The sequence below is a fragment of the Vulpes vulpes genome, chromosome 12 (assembly GCF_048418805.1).
Source record: "Vulpes vulpes isolate BD-2025 chromosome 12, VulVul3, whole genome shotgun sequence".
Classification (NCBI taxonomy): Eukaryota; Metazoa; Chordata; class Mammalia; order Carnivora; family Canidae; genus Vulpes; species Vulpes vulpes.
The window spans coordinates 1790176-1813334 of record NC_132791.1 but is presented as its reverse complement, the minus strand read 5'-3'; the positions used below and the strand labels follow the sequence as shown (position 1 = coordinate 1813334).

Below are 23159 nucleotides of genomic sequence, written 5' to 3'. Positions count from 1 at the left end.
ATCTGTCTCCCTGCGCAGAGTTCCCTAACAACATAATCCCCCCAATAGAGGCGATGCTTCTTGGATAAGCTGGCTCTTTGTTTGTCCATCTGATTTATTGCTCTCCTTCCTCCCTCCTCCTAGGTAACTCCCTCCCACATCTGTCCTCCTCCCTTGGTCAATCTCTAGCTCACCTGCTGGAGTCGGCCTCACCCCGCACCCCCGGTCCCAGCCACACACAGACTTCTCCCCTAGAGATATTTTTTGCAAGTCTTAACAGAAGGGTAGGTCTGGACTTAATTCAGAAGAAATTAGATCGAAGATTGAGGAGTAGCAGGCAGGTATAATCGGGTTTCAGAAAATGTGAGATGCAAAAACTCCGCACTGAGACCGTGAGAAAAACTAATCCTTTGTATCAAAAATTCCTCCCTCGTCCTCTTTAGAGAGGTAATCCCTGAATTTATTGCATTTAAAATAGAAACCCCTCCCCCTTTTTTTTAAGTGTCTGTGCTCCAAGGCACTGAATTCAAAGTCTAGAGCTGCTCTCCTCAGTGTGGCTATTTAAGTGAAAATTAATTAAGACGAAATTGCCAACTTCGCTCCTCGGTAGCCACATTTCTGGGGCTCCATGACCCTATGTGACCAAGGTCAGCTGTCCCGCCACGGATGTAGGGCACGGCCACCATCTTGAGGCCTCTACTGGCTGAGGTCGTTGCAGGGAGCATGGGCCCGCACGTGGCAGGTGGCCCCTTTTTTGTACATAAGATTTCGATTGGCGCGAAGCCGAGCGCACTTGTCTGCGCACCGTCCGCGGCTGATTTCTGTGTTACGGCTGCAGAGTTGAGTTGGGGCGACCTTGACCACATGACCTACAAAGCCTAAAATTCTTATTATCTGGCCTTAACAGAAATAGCGGACCCCTGGTTCAGCGAGTAGAATTCTAGTCTCTGTTACGGGATGCTGGCTGTAGAACCCTGAACAAAAAAGTCGTTAGCTCTTGGACCTCAGTTTCCCTATCTGTAAAATGGGAGGCAGTGAGTAATGCGATGCAGAACACAAGAGTTTAAAAACTGCTCATCTAGGCATCAGTAATCCGCCTCTTGCTAGCTCTATGTCCTTGCAAAAATCACTTACCCACTGTCGCCTCAGTTTTGTCTTTGTTTTACCTGGAAAGGGACCCTAAAATATCATGCACGCAGGAGAACCTTAAGCGTGAAATGAGAGGACTGTTGATAATTATGCCACGACCACAGCCGGGGCTGCCCCAGCAAATCGGTACATGTGGTCACCCTACAACAGGGCTCAGGATCTTGCAGGGCCTTTGACGGCACGAGTCAGCGCGGTTGGCAGGGGACACTGTTGCGTTAGCTCCGTGGGTATGAAGCCAGGGACTGTATCTGCCTGTCGGCTCTCAGAATACCGGACCCCTGCAGTGTCGTCTGAAGAACTGTCCACCCCATCCACCCGCAAGCCTACCTTGATTGCTCCAGTTGATATCTGGATCTCATGGAGCCTCCTCATGGTGCCATCACGGTCGACAAAGTAGGATGATGCAAGCTGGTGCAGAGCTTCAACACTTTGGGTGGCATTCCCTGACTTCCTGTCGAGGCGACTTTTGTCCATGTACATGGTCAAGGCCTCCTCCCCTGCATGGAAAAGGAAAGAGGTTCAGGGAGCCTGTTGAGCTTTGGGGTGGGAGGAAAGGCTCCAGGGCCTGGATGCTGACAATAGCCCGGAACTTCCCACCGATTTTGCCTAAATTCCCTTCTGCCTCTGAAAATCAAGAGCACGGGGAAAGAGAAACAGTCCAGAGGTGGCGGTGAGCACCAAGCTCTAGGAGGACAAGGATCACGGAAAGACTGTTCGGGGTCAAGTCCGACCTCTCCCAACCCGCCACGCAGACCTCACCAGCAGCATCTCCAACACGACCCACCTCCTCTCTTTGAGGCTCCCTCTCTCCCTCTGTAAAATGATGCATTTGCCCTAGATACCCCCTCTCCCCTCACCCCCCACTCCCATTCCCTTGTTTCTCTCCTTCTCCTGCTGCTGCCCCTTCCTAGACAGACAGATGGATGGACAGATCAATGGATGGATGGCTAAGCAGGTAGACAGATGAGAGAGGAGACATTCTTTAAAGACAAATACTGATAGAGAGCAAAAACCACATGCCTAAAAGAGGGAAAAAACTCAACCGTCCGATCACTGAAGCCAGACACCACCGACGTCAGCCAGTGCCCTCCCCTGTACAAAGCCCAGTGCCTGGCACACAGCAGATAGTAAATAGTTAATCCATCGTGTTTTCCAGTTCCCTCCATCAATATGCTCGTTACCTACACGAGCCAAGCACTGTGGGTCTGTGAGTACGAGGCACAGACAGGAAGCAGCCTCTGCTGGGGAGGGAGGGAGGGTGGCGGGAAAGTCAGGTGTAGGGAGGAGGTCGGAGAGGAAGAAGGAGAGTGTGGGGTGGGGAAATGGAGCAAGCGAGGAATGCACAGATCCACGTATTTCATTCCATTAAGTTTTCCTTCGTGACACGTGCATAGGTTACTAACAGCGCTAACTTCCGGCCCTTTCACTCGGGTAACCAGGTGTGGCATCATTCTGGAAGGAAAGGAGGGTCCAGAAAGGCCTGCTAAGCAGTTATGACCTGCGTACATCTGGGTTCCCTCCTCGCAACTGTGACCTTGGGGATGTTTCTTGACCTCTGTGTTCCTCAGTTTATTCACTAACAAAATTGGGGGTGGGTGGGATGACACCTACTCCATGGAGCGATTCCGAGGGATTCAATTCATTAATACTTGTCCAGTCCTTATAGCGGGGTCTGGTTCGTTGCCGCAGTCAAAGCCGTTCGAGTCGTGGCAAAAAGCCGTGTCTGGAGCAAGCGTGCCCGGTCTACACTAGCTGTGTGAACACTTACCCTCACTCACCCTCCCCATGCTTCAGTTTCTCCACGTGCAAAGCTGAGGCCAAGGTTGTCCCGGAGTTAAATTCGCCTGGACCTGAAGGACCTGAAGCCTGCCTGGCACACACAGGGCAGTTCACTGCCCACCACTTGATTACTGTAAATACCAAATGTTTGAGATGCATCCTTCTGTCCACTCAAGCCAAGAAAATAGGAGAGTCAGAGAACAGCACTGTCAATACTGTCTGAGGGCGAGAGCCTGATGCCTAAGATCACCGAGATTTCTTCCGAATGCTGATTATGTTTTGAGTTGGAGAGAAAAATACATCTATTTTTTTGCTTCTCGGAGGAGAGTGATTGCCCTAGGCAGAGTGCACAGCCCCGACCACAGGCTCATCCCTGTGCCTCGGGCGCGTCCGTGGCTGCTTCTAGAGCACAGCTCCACTGCCGCTCAGTTTCGCACGTGCAGCCTCCCGTCCACCCGTTCACTGCCATCTCCCTCCATGAGCTCCAGCCAAGCCATCTCTGCTGTCTCCGGGGTGGATTCTTGCTGATCTCCTCAAATGCTTCTCTCCACTGAGACTGCAGTTGTGTCCCTCTCCCATCTGACCACTGAAATCCTATCCAGCGTTTGTCACTTTCTCTGGCCCTTCCTCCTCGGTCCTGGACCTGCCATACTCCTATGCACTCCTCACAGCCCAGTCCCCATCATCTATCTGGAGAGCTTCCCCGCCATGCCCTCACCCCAAGGAATCGCCTTTCCTCTGTGACTCTCTACCTCGTCCACTCAACTGAGCTCAGCACACCTGCATTGAGGAGCCTGGCAGGCACTGCGGTGACAAATGAATGACAACATATTGTCCCTGTTTCAGAGTCACTGAGTGACGACAAATATGCTACCCTGTGGGAGGGCTACCGGCCAAGTGTGTCTATCGGGCGCTTGAAGTGAGTGGAGTCCAAACTGAGATGCGCTGCGGGTGTGAACCACACGGTAGATTGCCAAAATCCGAAAATGTAAAACATGATATAAAATACTTCATTGGTAGCTTGTCCTATTGATTACACGTGGACGTGATAGCATTTTGGATAGATCGTGTTAAATAAAATACATTGTTAACACTGATTCTCCCTTTTTTTCTTTTTACTTTCAGAGATGTGGTTGTGAGAGCGTCTAAGATGGTGTATGTGGTGCACAATCCTATTTCTATCGGGCAATGCTGGTGCAGGGACACAGAGATGAGAGGGGACGGATAGCAAAGGTAGAATGACACAGAGAGAGGATGTCGCCCAGAGGAAAGGGGGCCTGTATCCCTGTCGGGAATACAAGGCACTGATGGTCTCTCAGCCGCATCCCTGCCACTCTCTCTCTAGGTATGCTTGATCCTGCACAAATGCACCCTGTTTTCTCATGGTGGTGACTCTTCTTTCTTTTTTTCCTCCTGGCTAATGTCTACTCTTCCCTCAGACATCACCTAAGACAACACCCCCTCTAGGAAGCCTTCCTGGAATCCCCACTCTTTACTTAAACTAGATTCAAAACTCTATCTAACCAGGTGTTCCCTGTCTCCTTTATTTCTCCAAAGGATCATGTCCCACATTTCCTGGCACTTGTTTGCTTAATAGCCCGTCTCCCTCTAGAGGAGAATCGCTATGAGGTCAGGGAGGGTGTAAAAGGCTTTCCTCATTTCATTGTCATTGCCCCGCAAGACAGGGACTAGTATCACGTGCCTAGCAGATGATCGGAATATTTGTGGATGAATGGATACATAGTATAGGAAGTGATCCAACTCGACTGTGTTCATTGAGTGACACACCTGCTTCAAGTACTAGACTAAAATCTCCCGATGAGAAGATTTATCTTCTCCAAAATTAACCTTTGGGTCCCACACACCTAGACGTGAGTGGAGAGGAAGACACTCATGTTTGCACTTTCCCATGAAGTCTCACTGGTAATGCAGGAGGACATGATCTTCCATCCTTCAGGATCCACAATGACCTAAATAGAGTTGGCTTAAAAATGACTTTAGATACAATTAAGACAATGAATTCCAGGAGGGTGCGTGATGGCCTGGTGGAGCAAGGACTCTACGGATTCATTTGTAATGTTCCCAATGCTTCACCAAGGTCAGAAGAAGAGATGTTCAGTTATCATGGGATGGATGAATGGATGGGTGAAGGGATGGGTGAATGGATAGGTGAACGGATGGGCAAACAGACAGGTGAACAGATGGGTGTACAGATGGGCAAAGGGCTGAGTGAATGGATAGGTGAACGGATGGGTGAACAGATGGGCGAATGGATGGACGAACGGATGGGTGATTGGATGAGCAAACAGATGAGCAAATGGATGAATGAATGGATGGGCAAATGGATGAGTGAATAGATGGATGAATGGAGGGGCAAAGGGATGGGTGAATGAATGGACAAATGTACGGGTGAATGGATGGGTGAACGGATGAGCAAATGGATGGATGAACAGATGGGTGAATGGATGGGTGAACAGACAGGTGAACAGATGGGTGAACGGATGGGTGAACAGATGGATAAACGGATGGGTGAATGGATGGGTGAACGGATGGGTGAACAGATGGATGAACGGATGGGTGAATGGATGGGCAAATGGATGGACGAACAGATGGGTGATCAGATGAGCAAATGGATGAGCGAATGGATGGGTGAATAGATGGATGAATGGAGGGGCAAAGGGATGGGTGAACGGATAGGTGAACGGATGGGCAAAGGGATGGTTGAATGGATGGGCAAACGGATGAGCGAATGGATGGATGAACAGATTGGTGAACGGATGGGCAAACAGATAGGTGAACAGATGAGTGAACAGATGGATGAATGGATGGGTGAATGGATGGGCGAATGCATGGACGAACAGATGGGTAAAGGGATGAGTGAATGGATAGGTGAACGGATGGGTGAACAGACAGGTGAACAGATAGGTGAATGGATGGGTGAACAGATGGATAAATGGATAGGTGAATGGATGGGTGAACGAATGGGTGAACAGATGGGCGAATGGATGGACGAATGGATGGGTGATTGGATGAGCAAACGGATGAGCAAATGGATGAATGAATGGTTGGGCAAATGGATGGGTGAATGGATGGACAAACGGATGGGTGAACGGATGGGCGAATGGATGAGAAAATGGATGGATGAACAGATGGGTGAATGGATGGGTGAACAGATGGATAAATGGATGGGTGAATGGATGGGTGAACGGATGGGTGAACAGATGGATGAACGGATGGGTGAATGGATGGGCGAATGGATGGGTGAATGGATGGACGAACAGATGGGTGATCGGATGAGCAAATGGATGAGTGAATGGATGAATGAATGGATGGGCAAATGGATGAGTGAATAGATGGATGAATGGAGGGATGAAGGGATGGGTGAATGGATAGGTGAATGGATGGGCAAAGGGATGGCTGAATGGATGGACGAACGGATGGGTGAACAGATGGATGAATGGATGGATGAATGGATGGGTGAATGGATGGGCAAACGGATGGGTGAATGGAGGGGTGAACGGATGAATTAATGGAGGGGCGAAGGGATGGGTGGATGTATGGGTGAACGGATGGGCAGGCGAATGGGCGAACAGATGGGCGAACAGATGGGCAAAGGGATGGGCAAAGGGATGGGTGAATGGAGGGGTGAACCGATGGGTGAACCAATGGGTGAACCGATGGGTGAACCGATGGATGAATGGATGGCTAGATAGATAGATGATTGGATGGATAGATGAATAGATAGATGGGCCAAGTGGTAAATTATTCAATATGTGAATCTACTAGATGTTAGAGCTACAAAACAGAGGAAATAAATATTTGAAGTGTCAGCGCAGGCTCTCCATGGGGCTCACGAAAAGAGAAGGTGGAACAAGCACAGGTCCCTTTGGACTGAAAACTGGCAGAAGCAAGCCTTAGATCAAGAGGGGTTAATGGGCTTCTTGCTGCATTATTAAGACTTAATTTCTTGTTTATTAAGAGAATGTTCTGTTTAGAGTTGCTTTCCCATTTGGGCATTCCTGCAAATTGCCTCTTCACCCCACACAGGCCTTTCCTCCATCTCTGTCCTCCAGGGTATTCGCCTCACTGTCTGCACCACTTCTTTCAGAGGTGAACAGAGTGGGACTCAGACACGCAGGGGATGGGGATGAGGTGGGAGCCGATCATTTTACCTTGTGAGTGTAGAAGGGATACTGCTCCAGGATAGGGGGAGGGGTGCCAGATTTGGGGCCTCTGGGGCATCCCCCATCCCTTCCTTCGGTGTTTGTTTGACTTTATTCTCAGCCTTTCTTTCAGCCTGGGGCAGCTTTCCCAAAACACAGGGTGGGGGAATAATGAATATACACACAAACGTACACAAGTACAAACACACCAGCCCTCGTGCATAAAAAGACATTCATGTAATTTCCACATATTCACAACATGTGCAGCCTGACACACACACACACACAATCGTACATCACATCTATATGCATGAGTCCAGTGGGTGTGCACGTGTGCACTGCATATGCATGTACACACTCTGCGAATGGACGAACTGACGTCCGGTCTAGGCGGACGTCGCACATCTGTCTGTGCAGGGAGGCATGTACTCCCAGGCAGGCCGACCTCATCATACGCATCACACAGAATGGCCGAGCTCCGAGCTCTTTCCCTCAGAGGGACAGGGGGAAATGGCCGTCCCTCTATCCCTGCGTGTCATTCCTAACCCATAATTTCTCCCCTTACCGCCTCCTGTGAGAAGAATCATTTGCATCCAGTACATATGGGGTCTAAGCAATTTCACAAAAACACTCGAGGAGCCCCCGGAAATGGCAGGTGTCGCCCCTCCCGCCAGCTGCATTTCCTCTTTCTCGCTGCCCTTCCTTCCTCTTCCCTCTCCCTCAGGAGCCAAATAAATGCATTTACTTGTTCTCCATGTGACAGTTTAGGATCATCTTCTGTTGTCGGAGCACGCCCTCAGGAATGCACCTGACACCTCGAACAGCTCATCAGAGCGTTTCTTCTAAATGAACATGCTGTTCTTAGGAAAAATTACATTGAATAGCATTTTCTGCACCTTCTTGCATTTAGGCAGGACCATGGACACCCAGACAGGAAAGTGAATTGCTCAATGTCTCCTATTCACCTAGTGAGTGGTAGCAACCAGCCCGAATCCCAAACCCCCAAGCTCCTTAGCCCCCCACAAAATTATAATAATTATCGTACGAATAATAAAACACCTCCAGTGGTAACAACAATCTGTTTGGTGCCAAACACTGGGCTCAGCACCTTTAATGCCTCATTTTATTAAATTGTCATGACGTGCATGTCTATTTATAAAAGAGGAAACCAAGACCTGGAGTAGGTGACACAACACTGGAGACAGGACTAGAACCAACTCCAGAGCCCGCCCTTCTATTCACTATAATTTACCCCTTCCCTGCCCTCCCTTTGCATGAGGAAGCTCCTAAGGAATATTTTTCCATGATTGAGCAAGTGAAAACATGACGTAGGAAGGACCTCATGCAGTGTCTGGCACCCTGTGCTCAGTCGACAATAAATCTTTTCCCCTTCCTGCTCCCCACTCCCCAACGTTGAGGATTGGGGGAACATTTAGGGCTTGCTGTCCAACACTGGAACTCAATCCAAGGCTTTGCATATTTTAAAATGTTGTGCTGTAAAAACAGAAGAGGAACAAGGCTCTGTGAATAATTCACCACTCTGCCTTGGAGAAATTAAAAATATATTTCACAGCCAAAGAAAGGTCTTTGCTATTTGGTATTTCCAGGGACTCGGACAGAATGCAGCTTCTAATTGAAGAATGGAATATATATATATATATATATATATATATATATATATATATTTATTTATTTATTTATTTATTTATTGAAATGAAATGGAAGGTGGAGAAGTCCAAAGAGAAGGGGTACAGGTTAATGAAATGCTCAGTCCAGAAGTGATTTAGTTTTCACTTTACAATAGAATATAATTTATACTACATGATTTAACATTCAAAGTCCTGCTTAACTTTATGTTTGATTAGCAACAGGAGACAAATGCACACTGGTTGGTTGATTTGGGAGTGGGTGGGTCGGGGGGCGGGGCAGTGAATAAGTTGGTTAAAGGGACACTGATGTTGAGTCGAAACAAAACAAAACAAAGCAAAAAAAAAATGCAGGCTTTGTGGACAGAAAAGAAAAAAAAAGAAGTTAAAGACTTGGAGTAAACTGTGTTGTGTTGTGTTGTGTTTTTAATTTAAATAAACAGAACAAAACCCACAAACCAAAAGAAACCTTGGCTCTGTGGCTTGCTAATCACATGTCTTCTGACTTCTGGCTTTTCCTCAGCTGGACAAGGGAGATCACTGGACTCCACTTGCAGATTTTAAGGACTACAGGCAAACAATAAATGCCGGCTTTTCTTATTGTGAGGACACATGAGTGTGCCTGACCAATTTCTCCTCCAACATTGCCCACATTGTCAGATTCCTAAACCTGGGCTTCCTCTAATGTACACTGCGTGCTCAGCCTGGAAAGCACTGCCACCTTCCTGGGGCCTCCTGCCCAGCTCAGGAGGGCTGTGTCCTCTGGCGTCTCGGCTCGTGGGGCTCACCCCTCCTCTGAAGGACGAGATGGGATGTTATGATCCAACCTCAGTCCACCCCCCTGCCTCTGTCCATACCCCAGCCTGGTTTAGTGGACTAGGGCCCAATCTCAATACAACCTAGCAGCTCTGAGTGGGAGGAGGCGCGGTGCCCCACCACCGAAGAGCCTGTCTCCACATTTAGTGGACCTGGCCACTGGGGCAGCAAACCAATGTCCAAAGTGTTGAAGCTCACAATGTAAAGTGAAGCACGGAGGCAAGCACCATAAGGGTCAAAATACACTCGTTTCTACCAAATCCCCCCTTACAGAAATGTATTTCCTTGTTTTCTTCTCTTGGTCTCTCCTTACTCCCCTAAAGATTGGATGGACTTGCTGGGCAGGGATGCGTAAGGCCAAGCAGGATGGAGCAATTAGTCAGCTTTCCTATTAACCTATTCCGAACCCACATAAGATACAAACAATACCCTTACTTGTAAAATGATGACCTCAAGTTATCAGTCCCTCAAGCAGACTTAAGTAAACAAAGGCAATCCTCTAAACAGCATCTGAAGCTTAATTATTTCCCCAGATTAGACCACGTTCCAAGGGAACTAATACAATAATCAGATTAAGCATCCCTGACGAATTGAGCTAATTCCAAGGTGAAGCCACAAAAGTTAGTACTTCCACAAAAGTTAGTAAACTCAGGTTAGACTGAGTCCCAGAGACTGGAATCAAGTGCTCGGACGTGACCACGACAACCAAGACAACTTGGCTTACCTGGCAATACGTGCTTTGGAGTGACATTCAAAGGAGGAGATGCTGGTGTGGCTTTGATCCTCGGACACCCCACCCTCCCCTCCAACCCAGGCCCAAAGGCATGATAAGGCTCTGGCCCAGCGGCTGCCAACCTACCTCCCAAGGTGGCAGAGATGAGGAGGTGGGTGCCGTACTTTTTGATGATGGTATCAATGAACTGCTGAGTGGTGGGTCTCCTGCCAAGCAGGCGGATGCTCCTTTGAAACTCTGGCATGAGGGGCACTGGGTGACGGACCAGGTCTCTCCTCTCGATGGCTGTGTTCCTCACCTTCCAACGGGCAAACTCCCTGGGTAAGAAAGAGGAGAAAAATGCCTTAACCTACCACTTCTAAGCCCAAGGCAAAGTTCACCCAACCATCCCACCTGGGCATCTTTCCACAAGGTAAGAGGGTGACAACAATTGTTTTTAATATGCATCAAGTAATACTTAGATCGGGAGCCCTCTATTCTCTTCAGCCAACAAATATATACCGAGCACTGTTCTCACTACCGGGACATGGTAGTGAGCCAGGCAGACACACTCACACTCTCATGGTGCTCACAGAACTTAAAAGTCATTGTTGCCCAGCTGCTTATGCACCTCTCTCACTAGACGGTGAATGATACCAGAGATGGAATCTTCCCAGGTACGCGGTGCCTGTTACCTGGTAGGACTCTTACGGATGCCAGCTGGATGAATAAGCACATGAGTGCATGGAAGGATGGAAGGGTGGGAGGATGGAAGATGGAAGGAAGGAAGGAAGGACAGATTGGAGGATGGAAGGGAGGAAGGGAAGATGGAAGAAAGGGAGGAAGGAAGGATGGAAGAAGGATGGATGGAGGGAAGGAAGGAAGGAAGGAAGGACGGATTGGAGGATGGAAGGGAGGAAGGGAAGAAGCAAGGGAGGGAGGAAGGAAGGATGGAAGGAAGGATGAATGGAAGGATGGATGGGAGAATGGAAGGGAGGAAGGAAGGGAGGAAGAGAGGATGGAATGGAGGATGGAAATAGGAAGGAAGGAAGGAAGGGAGGGAGGAAGGGAAGGAGGATGGAAGGGAGGAAGGAGGGAGGAAGAAGGAGCAGAGGAAGACTGTTCATGGGGAGTCCCGGGCCCACAGCCCTCAGACAATCCGGAAACCAGCTAACTAGCCCAGAGCTGAGTGCTGTGCAGACTCTAAGAGCCACCCGGTGAGCATTTACCGTCGGAAGAAATCAAGCTACAAGGCGAAGACCCTGTGGGAGAATTTCCCTTCCCCCTCCACTCGGGGCAAAGACCGTGGGCTGGGAGCCCAGCTCGGCCTCTGTGCATCCTGCAGGCCATGTGGCACCGTCCTGGGCAGGCCTGGCATCTCCTGATCGAGGAAATCCTGCCAGTCCCTCCTCCTCCTCCTCCTCCTCCTCCTCTTCCTCCTCTTCCTCCTCCTCGGTGCGCACGTCACAGAAAGGTGACGACACCTTGCAAGCTGCCGGGTCCCCATGGCTGTGACCAAGCAGTGGGCTCCGGGCCTCACGAATCCCCAGACGTGGAGACCCTTACAGGCTCGCGGGCCGCGCAGCAGGAGCAAGCCCCAGACGCGAGGAGAACCCTGTGGGCCCCGACAGGCCGCTGTCGCTTGGCTGCCATCTGTCCCCCCCAGGGCTGAAGCTCCTCCTGGAGTGACCGGCCCCCCGCCGGCCTGGGTGCCAAGGCCCTGGACTGGCCACGGGGGCGCTTGGTGGATGGGCCGCCCTGGGCTGCGGGAGGCAGGGGCACGACGGCAGGTGGCCCCGGATGGGCCCCTTGGTCCTGCTGGGGAGTCTGACCCCGACGCCCAGGATGGGGCTTCTGGAGAAAACGCCTCGGAGCTGGAATAGGGTCGGGGTCCGTGGCCGTGTGGGGAGCCTCTGCCCATCAGTCTTGCCGCCGGCGAGGCCAGGCCGTCAGCGCTGCACTCACCAGGCCATGGGTGGCGGGGGACGCTGCTGGGGATGCTGCCGGGGACGCTCGGGGTGGCGGGCATGACAAGTGGGCCCCACGTGTCATGCGTCTGCAGGCCACAGGCAGAAACAGGGCGGGGGTGAGGTCCGGGGGCCGCCGAGCAGGAGGGAGTTTGAGGAAGGTCTCCTGGGCCGACCAGACAGAGTGAGAGGGGCAGGTAGGGACGCGCCAGCCAGCGGAGGACACGTGAGTGGTGCCCGCGGGACCCACACCCTGGCCTGCCCCGCCCTGGGCCACCAAGGCCGCTGCTTGAGCATGGGCAGCCCGGGACCCAGTGGCTTGCGCCCAGCGGGTGGGACGTGGTGGGATAGTGCTCCCTCCGGGGTGGGTCACGCGGCACACTGCGACTTGGGCTTTGTGTCTCTGTGTCTCTCTGCCGGGGTGGAAGATGCCCTGCAGAGGGACCACGTGGCCAGGAGCCCGGGGAGGCCTCAGCCAGCAGCTTCAGAGGAGAAGGGACCTCAGAGGACCCGAGCCCCGGCCACGCAGGGGGAGCAGGGAGGGCGGCCCTCCCGGGGGGCCTGGGGCCCGCGAGCCACCGCCTGCGAGGGGAGGGAACCGCCGGCCGAGGCGCCCCGTCCGCAGGAACCGCCTCAGTTAGTCGTGCTGCTCGGAGCCGCTCCGCGACGGGGGCAACGGCCTCCTGGGCCCAAGATGACCCGCAGGAGGCCACGGGGGCGCCAGACGCCTCGGAGCAGGAGTCCGGCCTCCTCCGCTCACCGCCGCTTACAGGACCACATACACATCACGGGATTACATGTGTGCGCGGAAAACACGCAGACGTCAGGGTAACAGACAGATGTGTGACCACTCGGATCTAGGACTTAGGACCTTGGGTGACTCATCGTTTGTTCGTGTGCCTGTGACTACGTGCCTCACACTGAGCCGCGGTTACACACACGGACGTTAGGTAACGCGTCGGAGGTCACACAGCTTAGTGAGCAGCAGTGCTGGGGGGTGGGGGGTGCAGGAGGGCAGGGGTGGGGCAGGAGGAGGGGCGGGGGAGGTGAGGGGCTGGGGAGGTGCAGGAGGGCAGGGGGTGGGGCGGGGGAGGTGAGGGGCTGGGGAGGTGCAGGAGGGCAGGGGGTGGGGCGGGGGAGGTGAGGGGCTGGAGAGATGCAGGAGGGCAGGGGGTGGGGCGGGGGTGCAGGAGGGCAGGGGGTGGGGGCCGGTGGGGGGTAAGGGCCAGGGGCGCACACTGAGGATGAGGCTGGTGAGAAAATCCTCAGGCCAAGGCTGCAGGACTCCTCCCGGTGCTGCCCTCCTCAGCAGCCCTCTGCTCCCCTGCAGTCGTGCACACCCATGCACACACTCACGCACACGTGCACACGCACACACGGAGGACAAGGGCCTGTGGCAGGTGCTGGGCCCCGGGAAGGAAGCTTATGGCATCTGGTGCTCCCCAGCCTGGCTCGCTGGGGCCCAGGAAACCCTGAATCAGCCCCACCTTGCCCCGGCTGAGCTGCGCCTTCGGGAAGGCGTTTGCTCCCAGGGCGCTCTGGGGAAGCGTGGGGGGTGGGTTCGGGGCCCTGCCATCATCCCTGTGCTCGAGCCCTAGGAAGTGCTCTGGCTCTGGGGTTGCAGGGAGGACCCAGCGATGGGCAGCCCGGACCCTCCTGACATCCCCGAGGAGAGGGACCGGGCCATGCCCCGCACTGGGCTCAGAGGGTAACCGAAGGTGCCCAGGAAGCTCTTCGTCAACCGCAACAGGGTGGCTGTGGCAGCTGCAGGCTGCCCTTGGCGTTCTCCTCTCCTTATTACTTGCGGGCGCCACTCCCAGCGAGGTTTCAACTGCATAAAGTGCCTCCTTTTTGTTTCCTCCCCTATGAGATGGAAGCTCACAGTTTCCAGTCCCCGGGTTGGGAGGGGGCACCGTGGAGGTGCCGGGCCCAGGGAGGTGCTGGCCGCGTAGGCGTCTCCTCCAGCGTCTTCGAGGTGATGGGGGCCTCCCTGCCCTCTGCAGAAGCCGAGGGTCGCTTGACTCTTTAGAAGGTGTGTCTTGCAGCTTGTGGTTTGCTCTTGAAGTCGGTTCCCTGACCAGCTGGGACTCCGGACCCCGGGATGGAGATCTGAGCCGAGACCAGAAGTGTGGGGTGCCTGACTGAGGAGGCACCCGGGCACCCTTTGTTGCTTGCTTGTTTACCCGAATCTGATGTTGTAGCAGAAAGACTTGGAGGTGGTTTTCAGACACACATACCGGATAGACTTAGAAATACAGAAAAAAAGGGAAAACTAAGGGGGAAAATATGTTATTTTGAAGTCTGGCTTAAATTCACTTGGGAGCTTAACTCCGTCATGCCCTCCTGACCTGGTGGAGCCGGGCTGCACAGGTCTCCGAGCTTCCCGGCAGCCGAAGGAAGGAAGGGACCACAGCCAAGGGCCATCGTGCCGACGAGATAATAGGGCAACTGTCCAAAGCTGTGGAAGAAACACGATCTCCAGAGGCTACGCGAGACCCAAGCACCTCCCACGGTGGCTGCTAAGGAGATGGGGTGCAGTGCATGCGGGGAAGCGGCCCGGGGAGCAAGTCCGCGCGGCTCAAGCCCGCTACAGTCTACACGCGGGGCTGTCTGGGGTTCTGGCTCCGTCCTGGGCTGCGGGTCAGTGTCTAGACACGGTGCCCCCGATAAATGTTTGTGGGTGGGATGACTGGTTACGCTGTTCACTCCTGGGGGGCTAATCCCATTGGTTGTATTAATTGACGGTTGGGAAGTGGATTGCAAATAAGCCCCCGGGTGTCTGGGTGGTGGGGCTGGAGGGACGGGGCGGCTGTTAGCAGCAGGTTGTCCCCAGGGAGCAGCGAGCAGAGCAGACCGCAGAGGGGGAGGAGGAAGAGGAGGAGGAGGAGGAGGAGGAGGAGAGGCACTGACCCGGGACAGGGTGGGGAGGTCGAGCAGCCGCGGCCTTCGCGGCCTTCAAGGCCTGCTGCTCCCCAGCGGCTCAGGGAAGGGGAACCCGGGGGCAAATGCTAAATGGAAATGATGCAGCTCAGGAGCGAGGGTGTCCGAGACAGTCCCCGGTGGCCTCCATGCCCCGAATGGAAGCAGGGGGCAGTGGGGGAACTGGGGCGCTCGGGTGCCTCTCCTGGGGCAACTTGGGGCCAGGCGGAGGAGGGGGGAGGAGGGGGGAGGAGCAGAAAACACTGAAAACATCACTGGGAAGAGCTTCACTCTAATGACCAGACAGCGACCCAACTGTGCAGATAGAAGAATCCTTCTTGCCCGTGCACGGCCGCCTTCCTCTCCCCGGGGCGCGTTGGCTGGAGGGGGAGGGGTGCCACTCCTGCTGCCCCAGCAGCCCAGGAGCCGCTCCGAGGGCTCTTCTGGGATAAGGTTCCGAGAAACCAGGAGAAGCGTGTCCTTGGGATGGGGCTACAGGCTTCTCACCGAGCAGAAACTCGAGAGCGAAGAATAAGACCCTTAACTCTGGGGAACGAACAAGGGGGGGGGGTGACCGGGTGACGGGCACGGAGGGGGGCACTTGGCGGATGAGCACTGGGTGTTACTATATGTTGGCAAACTGAACTCCAATAAAAAAAATTTTTAAAAAAAGAAACAACAAGCACCCCAGTAATGGTGCAAATTTTTTTTAAATAAATGGACCAGTTGCTGAAAAGCAAGTGGGGTTCTTCATGGAACCCCATTACTGAGGGCCGCGGCGCGGTGGAGGGATGGGGATGCACCTGCTTTATGCTCTCCAGGCGTGTCGCCTATTTCCTGAGCTGCCCTCGACCGCCTGAGCCATCTCGCCGCCGAAACATCCCCAAACCTCACGACGGAACAGCTTTGGGAGCCACCGACCACGGATATTCCTGTCATTTCCCAAATGCGGCAAATAAAGGACAAGAGGGAAAGGATGTGCCCAAAGCCACACACCACTGGTGGCGGGAGAGACGCAAACCTGGGGTCTGCGATCTCACACCCGGGGGTCTTCTATCCTGACCCACAGCCCGGACCCATCGCTTCCACGGTGTGGGGTCTCGAGGGCACTCGGTCCCTTACAAAGCTGTCACCCTACACCTCATCCTTCCAATGACCCGGAGGAGGGACAGTACTGCCTGCACCCCGCCAAGTCGGGGAGGTCGAGGCCCAGGCCGGGGACCCGGGGCCACGCCGCACACCCGTGCTGGGACAGAAAGGCCGGAGGCAAGATTCTCCGCCTGGGTCCTCCCTCCCCTGCCCAATGTGGGGTCACCAGGCCAGGGGGAAGCTGTGGCACAGCGGGACGCGACATGGGAGCTCAGGCAGGAGCGAGCCACTCATTCCACTGGGCACCAGCAATGGGGCCATGCAGCGGGCCCCTCCGGTAAGGAGCACAGGCCCGGGCGCCAAGGCCTGGCTCGGGGTGAGCACGCGGCCATCCGCCAGCCGGGGGGTCCTCTGCAAGCCCCCCCGCCTCTCGGGGCTCGGCCGGGGCCACAGGAATCCTAGGACTTACCTCGCAGGGTTGCTGGGGGGATTCGGCATAATGAACGCAATTAATCTGGCGGTAGTAGCTACTCAATAAATGTTAGCTAGTCATCCTTTGGCGAGGCATTCTGAAAGGGGAGTTTGTCGCATAACACATAACTTTTAATGGATATTTTAAATGATCTTAATATGCTCACGGGCTCCAGGGATTATACAAACCGCATATAAATAAAATATTTAAAATTCTGTTTACTCAATTTGTCTCCCTGCTTATTTCCAAAGCATCTATTGTGAAAGCATGACTCATAACTAAATATAGATTAATAAAAGTTGGGAGCAGCAATTATTCTCCAATTATCATAAATCCCATTAAACATTGCAATTATACGAATTTTCTCTTTCAGTCCACAAAATCTGAGAGCTCCAAGGGCCCACGGAGGATGTCTTCGTGTACGGCCTTCAATCCGTGGATGGAAACGTGGAGAGCCTGAGAGGGGAGATAATTTTCCCAGGGACACAGAGCTGGGAATAGCAGAGACCTTCAAACCCAGGTCTTGCACAGCCAGACCTCTGCTCACTTCCTCTGGTCACGGTGCAGATTTTTACGGAAAAAAAAAAAAAAAGGAAAAAGAAAGAAAGAAAGAAACAAAAAACAACGACCAACCTCCCCGGCAAGTAATACTGCATTTAACTGCCAATTGCTCGTTCAGGTATTTTGGTGTCAGCAAGCCCGATGCCATCCCAGAGCCTTGCCCAGACCCGCATGCCCAGCGAGGTCCTTCTTTTGTTTCCCTACAGAGGAAGTTTCCCTTTTCCGTCCTTATTTTAACCTGGTTGAGAAATACCCGTCGCTCCTACTCATTCACCAAGGTTCTGGCTCCACGTCAAGCACTGGGGATGAACCGAGTCCTCAAAAAAGGGTCTCGCTCACGGGCCAGCAAACTGTGACCCACAGACCGAAGCTGTCGCACTGCCTGTTTTGTAACTAAAATTTTATCGGAACACGGTGACGGCCACTCGTCTGTGAAATGTCTGTGGCTGCTTTCAGACAACGGGACGGAAGTGAGTCGTTGCAACAGAGACCCCGGGGCCGCTAAGGCATTTACTGCGGGCCTGTGCAGGAGAAGTTGGCTGCCCCGGATGTAACCCATCCATGTGGCCGTCGAGTAACTCATTTTTTAAGGAAAATAATCAAGGAGGCCGGATCAAAGATTTATAGATTGAGCTGCTCCAAACAGATCAGTAAATTCTGTGTGTGTGTGTGTGTGTGTGTGTGTGGTGCATGCATCTATGTGTGTGTTTGACAAGATTCCCTTACCCTAGAAACACTTTTAGACTCCCGGGGCCAAAGCAAATTAGAAAACAAGGATGTTTTCTCACACACCCTGCTTGGAGCGCCACTAGACCTAAACAACGAAGTCATTATTTAAATACAAATTAGAGGGAACTGATTTTTTTTTTTTAATGCCCAGATTACACCTGAGTTATGAAAATAAACGTTCCAAGTGGAATTTACGATTTGACGCGTAAACAAGGTAACTGACTCGCGATATGCAATGATGAAAACAATAAACAGGCCCTCCGGGAGGGTCGCAGACAGGCCCACAGGACCTGGCGGCCGGACGGCCGGGGAGGCAGGCGCACCGCGGCTCCAGGGTTGGAAGCCAAGCACGGGCAAGCCTGTGCAGACACGGCCGGGCGCCGGCGGGCCCAGCTCGGCTTCCTGGGTCCTGCTCTCCCACTTACTCGGCCGCGCCTCGCTTCTCTCTCTGTCTCTTGTTCATGCTCTCTCAAATAAATAAAATCTTTAAAAAAAAAAAATGAGTGGGAAATATCAGAAAGGGAGACAGAACATGGAAGACTCCTAACTCTGGGAAACGAACTAGGGGTGGGGGAAGGGGAGGTGGACGTGGGGTGGGGGTGACTGGGTGACGGGCACTGAGGGGGACGCTCGACCGGATGAGCACTGGGTGTTATATGTTGGCAAATTGAACACCAATAAAAAATAAATTTATAAAAAAAATAAAAGGAGTCATGGCTCCGAGGGCTCTAACTTGCAGACTGAGGGCTGACAGCAGGATAAAGCCCCGCGGGGTGCAGAATCCGGGAGGCCCCTCGGAGACCTGGTTGACAAGAGAGGCTGAGAGGAGGGACTCAGAAGGCGCAGGCACCTGGGGAGTGCTCTACCTACGGAGGGGGCTCAGGGGGAGGGCGGTGTGTTTGGAAGGTTAGGAAAGGCCCTGAGACTCCTGATGCTCTCACACAAGCCCCCAGATGACAGCTGCTGGATGCAAAGACATTACAGACTCAGTGGTTTCAGGCTTTGTTTCAGCTTCGAGTTAGTTGGATGACACGTCGAAACACACTGGGGGGGCCCTGAGGGGTTCAGGCTGTGACCCCGGGGTCCTGGGATCAAGTCCCACATCGGGCTCCCCGCAGGGAGCCTGCCTCTCCCTCTGCCTGTGTCTCTGCCTCTCTTTATCTCTCATGGATAAATAAAGAAAATCTTAAAAAAAAAAAAAAAAAAAACCTGCACACACACATACTGAGGGAGGCCGAACCCCTGGTCTCTCGCACAGTTAACCCTACATATATATACTCTGAATTTTAATTGTGCTCTTTTCCTCTAAAGCACATCAAATGACACTCCAGCTCTTTCTTGATGTCCCCACACAAGCAACTCCCAAAGGTTATTTCCAACGGCGGCTCCGATGCAGTCCTCGCCCACCCCTGCGCAAGCTGACCCGCACTTTCTAGGAGAGCACACCCCCCCCCCCCCGGTCCCCAGGCGGATGCCCACCACCCGCACCCACACTCAGCCGTGGGTAACAGCTGTTTTCCGGCATGGGACACGCGCGGCTCTCCAGCTCCCTGTGCCTGAGCCTAAGGAACTGGACCGCCTAACGCGGACCCGGAGCTCGCGGGAATACTTACACACCAGCTGGGACGCGCTTGCCACCATCCCCGTTCTACAGAACAGAAAATGCAAAAACCTCCATCAGGGCTCAAGGTTACGCGCACGCCAGGTGGGACTCACGCCTTTCACCCCGACTCTGTCGCACAAGCTGACCACCCGACTGTGGCACTGGGGCCTGTGAATGGATTGACGCTGTTCCTAAACCACCCTGCCTTCCTGGGCCCCCCTTGCCTTTTCAGCACGGGGCTGCGATCGTTGGGCCCCCTTACAGGCCGGCACTGGGTCCAGAGGAACAGGCGCTCGGTTTCGAGCCAAGGCCCCATAAATCGACTCTGTACCACAGCAAGCCGGGCCAGCAGAGATAATGATGACTTCCTTTCGGATTTCACTTTCCTCATGTGTCAAAGGGACAGCTGGGCTGGATTTGCGGCCTCCCAATTTTCGTTTGGGCATGAAATGTTTGCTTCGTTAATTCATTGTTTCCAGTAAGTTTCTGTTGCTTTGTTTGGGAACATCGGCCAGGATTCCTATTTTAGGTGCTGCGGCTACTGCAGAAGTGAACAAACAACAGGGACCAAGAACTTGCATTTTTCTGGAGAGAACACAGAGGACAATATTCCAATAAATCTGTCGCCAAATAGGTTATATGAGAACTCTGGGGACGGGATGGTTGCAGAACCCCGAGTCTCGCCTCTCCGCCCTGCCCTTCGGCCTACGCCCAATTTGAAGACTCTCAGACTCAGATTTTATTGGTGCTTTGTGAAGTGAGGCCCGTAGGCCACCTACATCAGAATTGGGTCGGGATCCACGTTAAGATCCAGAAACAAGGGGCACCTGGGTGGCTCAGTCGGTTAAGTGCCTAACTCCTGATGTCGGCTCAGGTCAGGATCTCAGGGTCACGTCTTCAAGCCCCACGGTGGGGAGTGTCTGGAGATCTTTCCCGCTCCCCATCTCTCCCACTCTGCCCCTCCCCCACTCATGCTCGCTCTCTCGCTCTCCAATAAATAAGATATTCTTTTTAAAAATACAGAAACTAAATAAATAAATAAATAATAAATAAATAAATAAATAAATAAATAAAATAAAAAATAAAAAATACAGAAACAAGAGCTCACTTAAACCCAGCAAGTCAGAGTTTCTGCCTTGGCCCTTTTTTATAAAAAAGATTTTATGAATTTATTCATGAGACACAGAGAGGCAGAGGGAGAAGCAGGCTCCGTGCAGGGAGCCCAACGCGGGACTCGATCCCAGGACCCCGGGGTCACGGCCTGAGTGAAGGGTGGGAGCCCCCCAGGGGCCTCCCGGCCTTTGCCTTTTTAACAAACTCCCGGGTGACCCTTGTAGAGTAAAACAGGGAACCCCAGGACTGAGGGCCCTCTGAGGCCTCCCCCACCTTGGACTACCTCCTGTTCCATTCCCTTCTCGTAATCTGCTCTCCAATGTACTGGGGCCTTGGCCAGAAAGTGACTTCTACAGGAAGTCCCCTAGGCCAGTGAACCCGGCTGGCAGTGATGTACCCGTCATCCCCTCCACTAGACAGTAACTTCCATGGGGCAGAAAGCGTATCTATTGTGTTCAGCTCTAGCATATTCCCGGAACTTACAAAGTACCCAATAAATAATTCTTAAATAAGTCAAGGCGGTATGAATGAGTTTATGAATGGATCTCTTCCTTCCAGCCCCGAGAAGCTCCTGTTCTTGGGCACCCCCCGTGATCAGACCGGTGCACTGCCAACACTCCACCCCTGGAGTCTGGCAAGGTACCTGAGGACCCTTTTCCAAATTGTCCAAGTCGTGGTGACTTCCTGTTTCTATTTATGACCGCAGCCTGTCCCACGCGGAGGCAGAGGCGGCGATGGAAGCCTCAGAAGTGGGGGATTTTGGAATTAGTCCTTGACACCTCCGTGCCCTCATGTTCCCATTGCCCAATCGGTAGCACGATTGATAAGTCCAGAGAAAGGACTCTTGAGGTTAAAAAAAAAACAAGATTCTCAGCCAAGACCCACGAGGGCGCCAATGCCACCCACCTGGCTCCCCTGCTTCTGCTTGACAGCCCTACAATTCTTCCACGTATTACAGCCAGAACTATCTTCTCGAACTGCGGGTTGGCTCGTGCCGCCGCCTCCACTCTGTTGGGAAGCTGTCAGTGAGTCCCCGCCGTCTACAGAATACACAGGGAAGTCTCTGGATTCCCATTCAAGACGTCTCAGGACCAGAGTTAGACTCCTGGCCCCGAAGGAGCTCCCAGAGGAGCCCCCACCCCGTTACTCAACTGCAGATGTACCTGCGCCAGGGCCCGTTCATGCCGAGCACCGCCCACCCTCACCTCCCCCTACGGTCCTGTGAACACTCAGAGGCCAAGCACTGCCTAAGATGCAGCCCAGACCTCTGAATTCTGAGGGCATCGCCCTGTACGGCCGGTCCTGCCTACCTTGCCAGCCTCCCCTGGACTCCCAATCTGCTCCCGGCCCGGCCAAGTGGACAGGCTTATCCTTTATTAAGTTCCATCAAAAAAAAATGATAAGTTCCATCAAATATACAAGCCCGCTCTGACCTCCAGGCATCCCTACTCATCAATAGCACTTTGTCCTTCTCCAATCAACGTGTATCACCTTGTACCAAAATTGCCTGTTCACGTCTTTCTGTCTCTGTTACACGATGTGTTCTGCACGAGGAGGGTGGACGGGAGAGCTGAGAGTAGTTGAGAAACGACAGAGAGACCATTGGGAGAGGGACCGCAGGGAGGGGGAGCAGGGGCCACATGAAGCAGCCCGAGGGGACCACCGCGGGACTCTGGATCCTGTATAAGTGACATGAAAGCCACCGGAGGGATCTGAGGAGCATGACGGAATAGGAGTCGGGCTTCCGGAGGATCGGCCCGGCTGCTTTGTGAGGAAGAGCCGGAGGTGGGGGGTGACACAGCTGGAAGCAGGGATGTCACTAGGTGGCCACTGCAGCGGTCCGGATGATGCTGACGGTGGCCTGGAGGAGGCTGCCACCGGTCGGGTTGGCGAGAATAGCGGAGATGCATTTTGTAAGTGAAATCTATGGAGTCTGTGGGTGGAGGGTGCAAAAGGGAGGTGAGAATCCTAGACGCTTCTGGCATGGGGTACAGATAAGTGGGTCAGATGAAAATGGGACTGCTGGTGGAGGAACACATTTGAAAGGAGAACCCAAGAATTCAGACTTTGATATGACACATTAAAGAAGGCTATTAAATAGCTGGGTGGAGGCGTCGGGGGCCCGGGGGAGGGGTCCGGGCTGGGGCTATAAAAGCGAATCATCAGGATAGATCCTGTAAAGCCACTAGAGAAAATAAGAACAGAAGTCATCGAAATGTGGGCATGGATACAGAAGAGCTACGAGGACTGAGAGCCCGGAAAAGACAAGGGTCCAGCAAAGGCACCGAGAAGGTGAGCCAAGTGAACAAAGAAAGTGTCTTAATTAACCCAAAATAAAGACCTCCCCACCGCAGTTTCTATGAACGGAAGCCTACCTGTCTCCTGTCCTCCTCCCGGGCCTTGGCCTTCCATGCCTTCGTGGCCTGCAGGGGACCCGCATCCCCGTATCTCTGCTGTGCTGC

General features: G+C 53.2%; 1 protein-coding gene across 2 annotated transcripts in view; it reads right to left on the bottom strand.

Annotated features, from left to right (window-relative positions):
• BRINP1 (BMP/retinoic acid inducible neural specific 1) overlaps positions 1-23159 on the bottom strand; it is a 169155-nt gene that overhangs the window by 54123 nt on the left and 91873 nt on the right. For both annotated transcript variants that reach the window (XM_026002841.2, XM_026002840.2), the window contains 2 exons: positions 10392-10582; positions 1456-1625 (listed from right to left, as the gene is read on the bottom strand). In XM_026002841.2, the coding sequence (XP_025858626.2) occupies positions 1456-1625; positions 10392-10582 (361 nt within the window). The remainder of the gene's footprint in view (positions 1-1455; positions 1626-10391; positions 10583-23159) is intronic.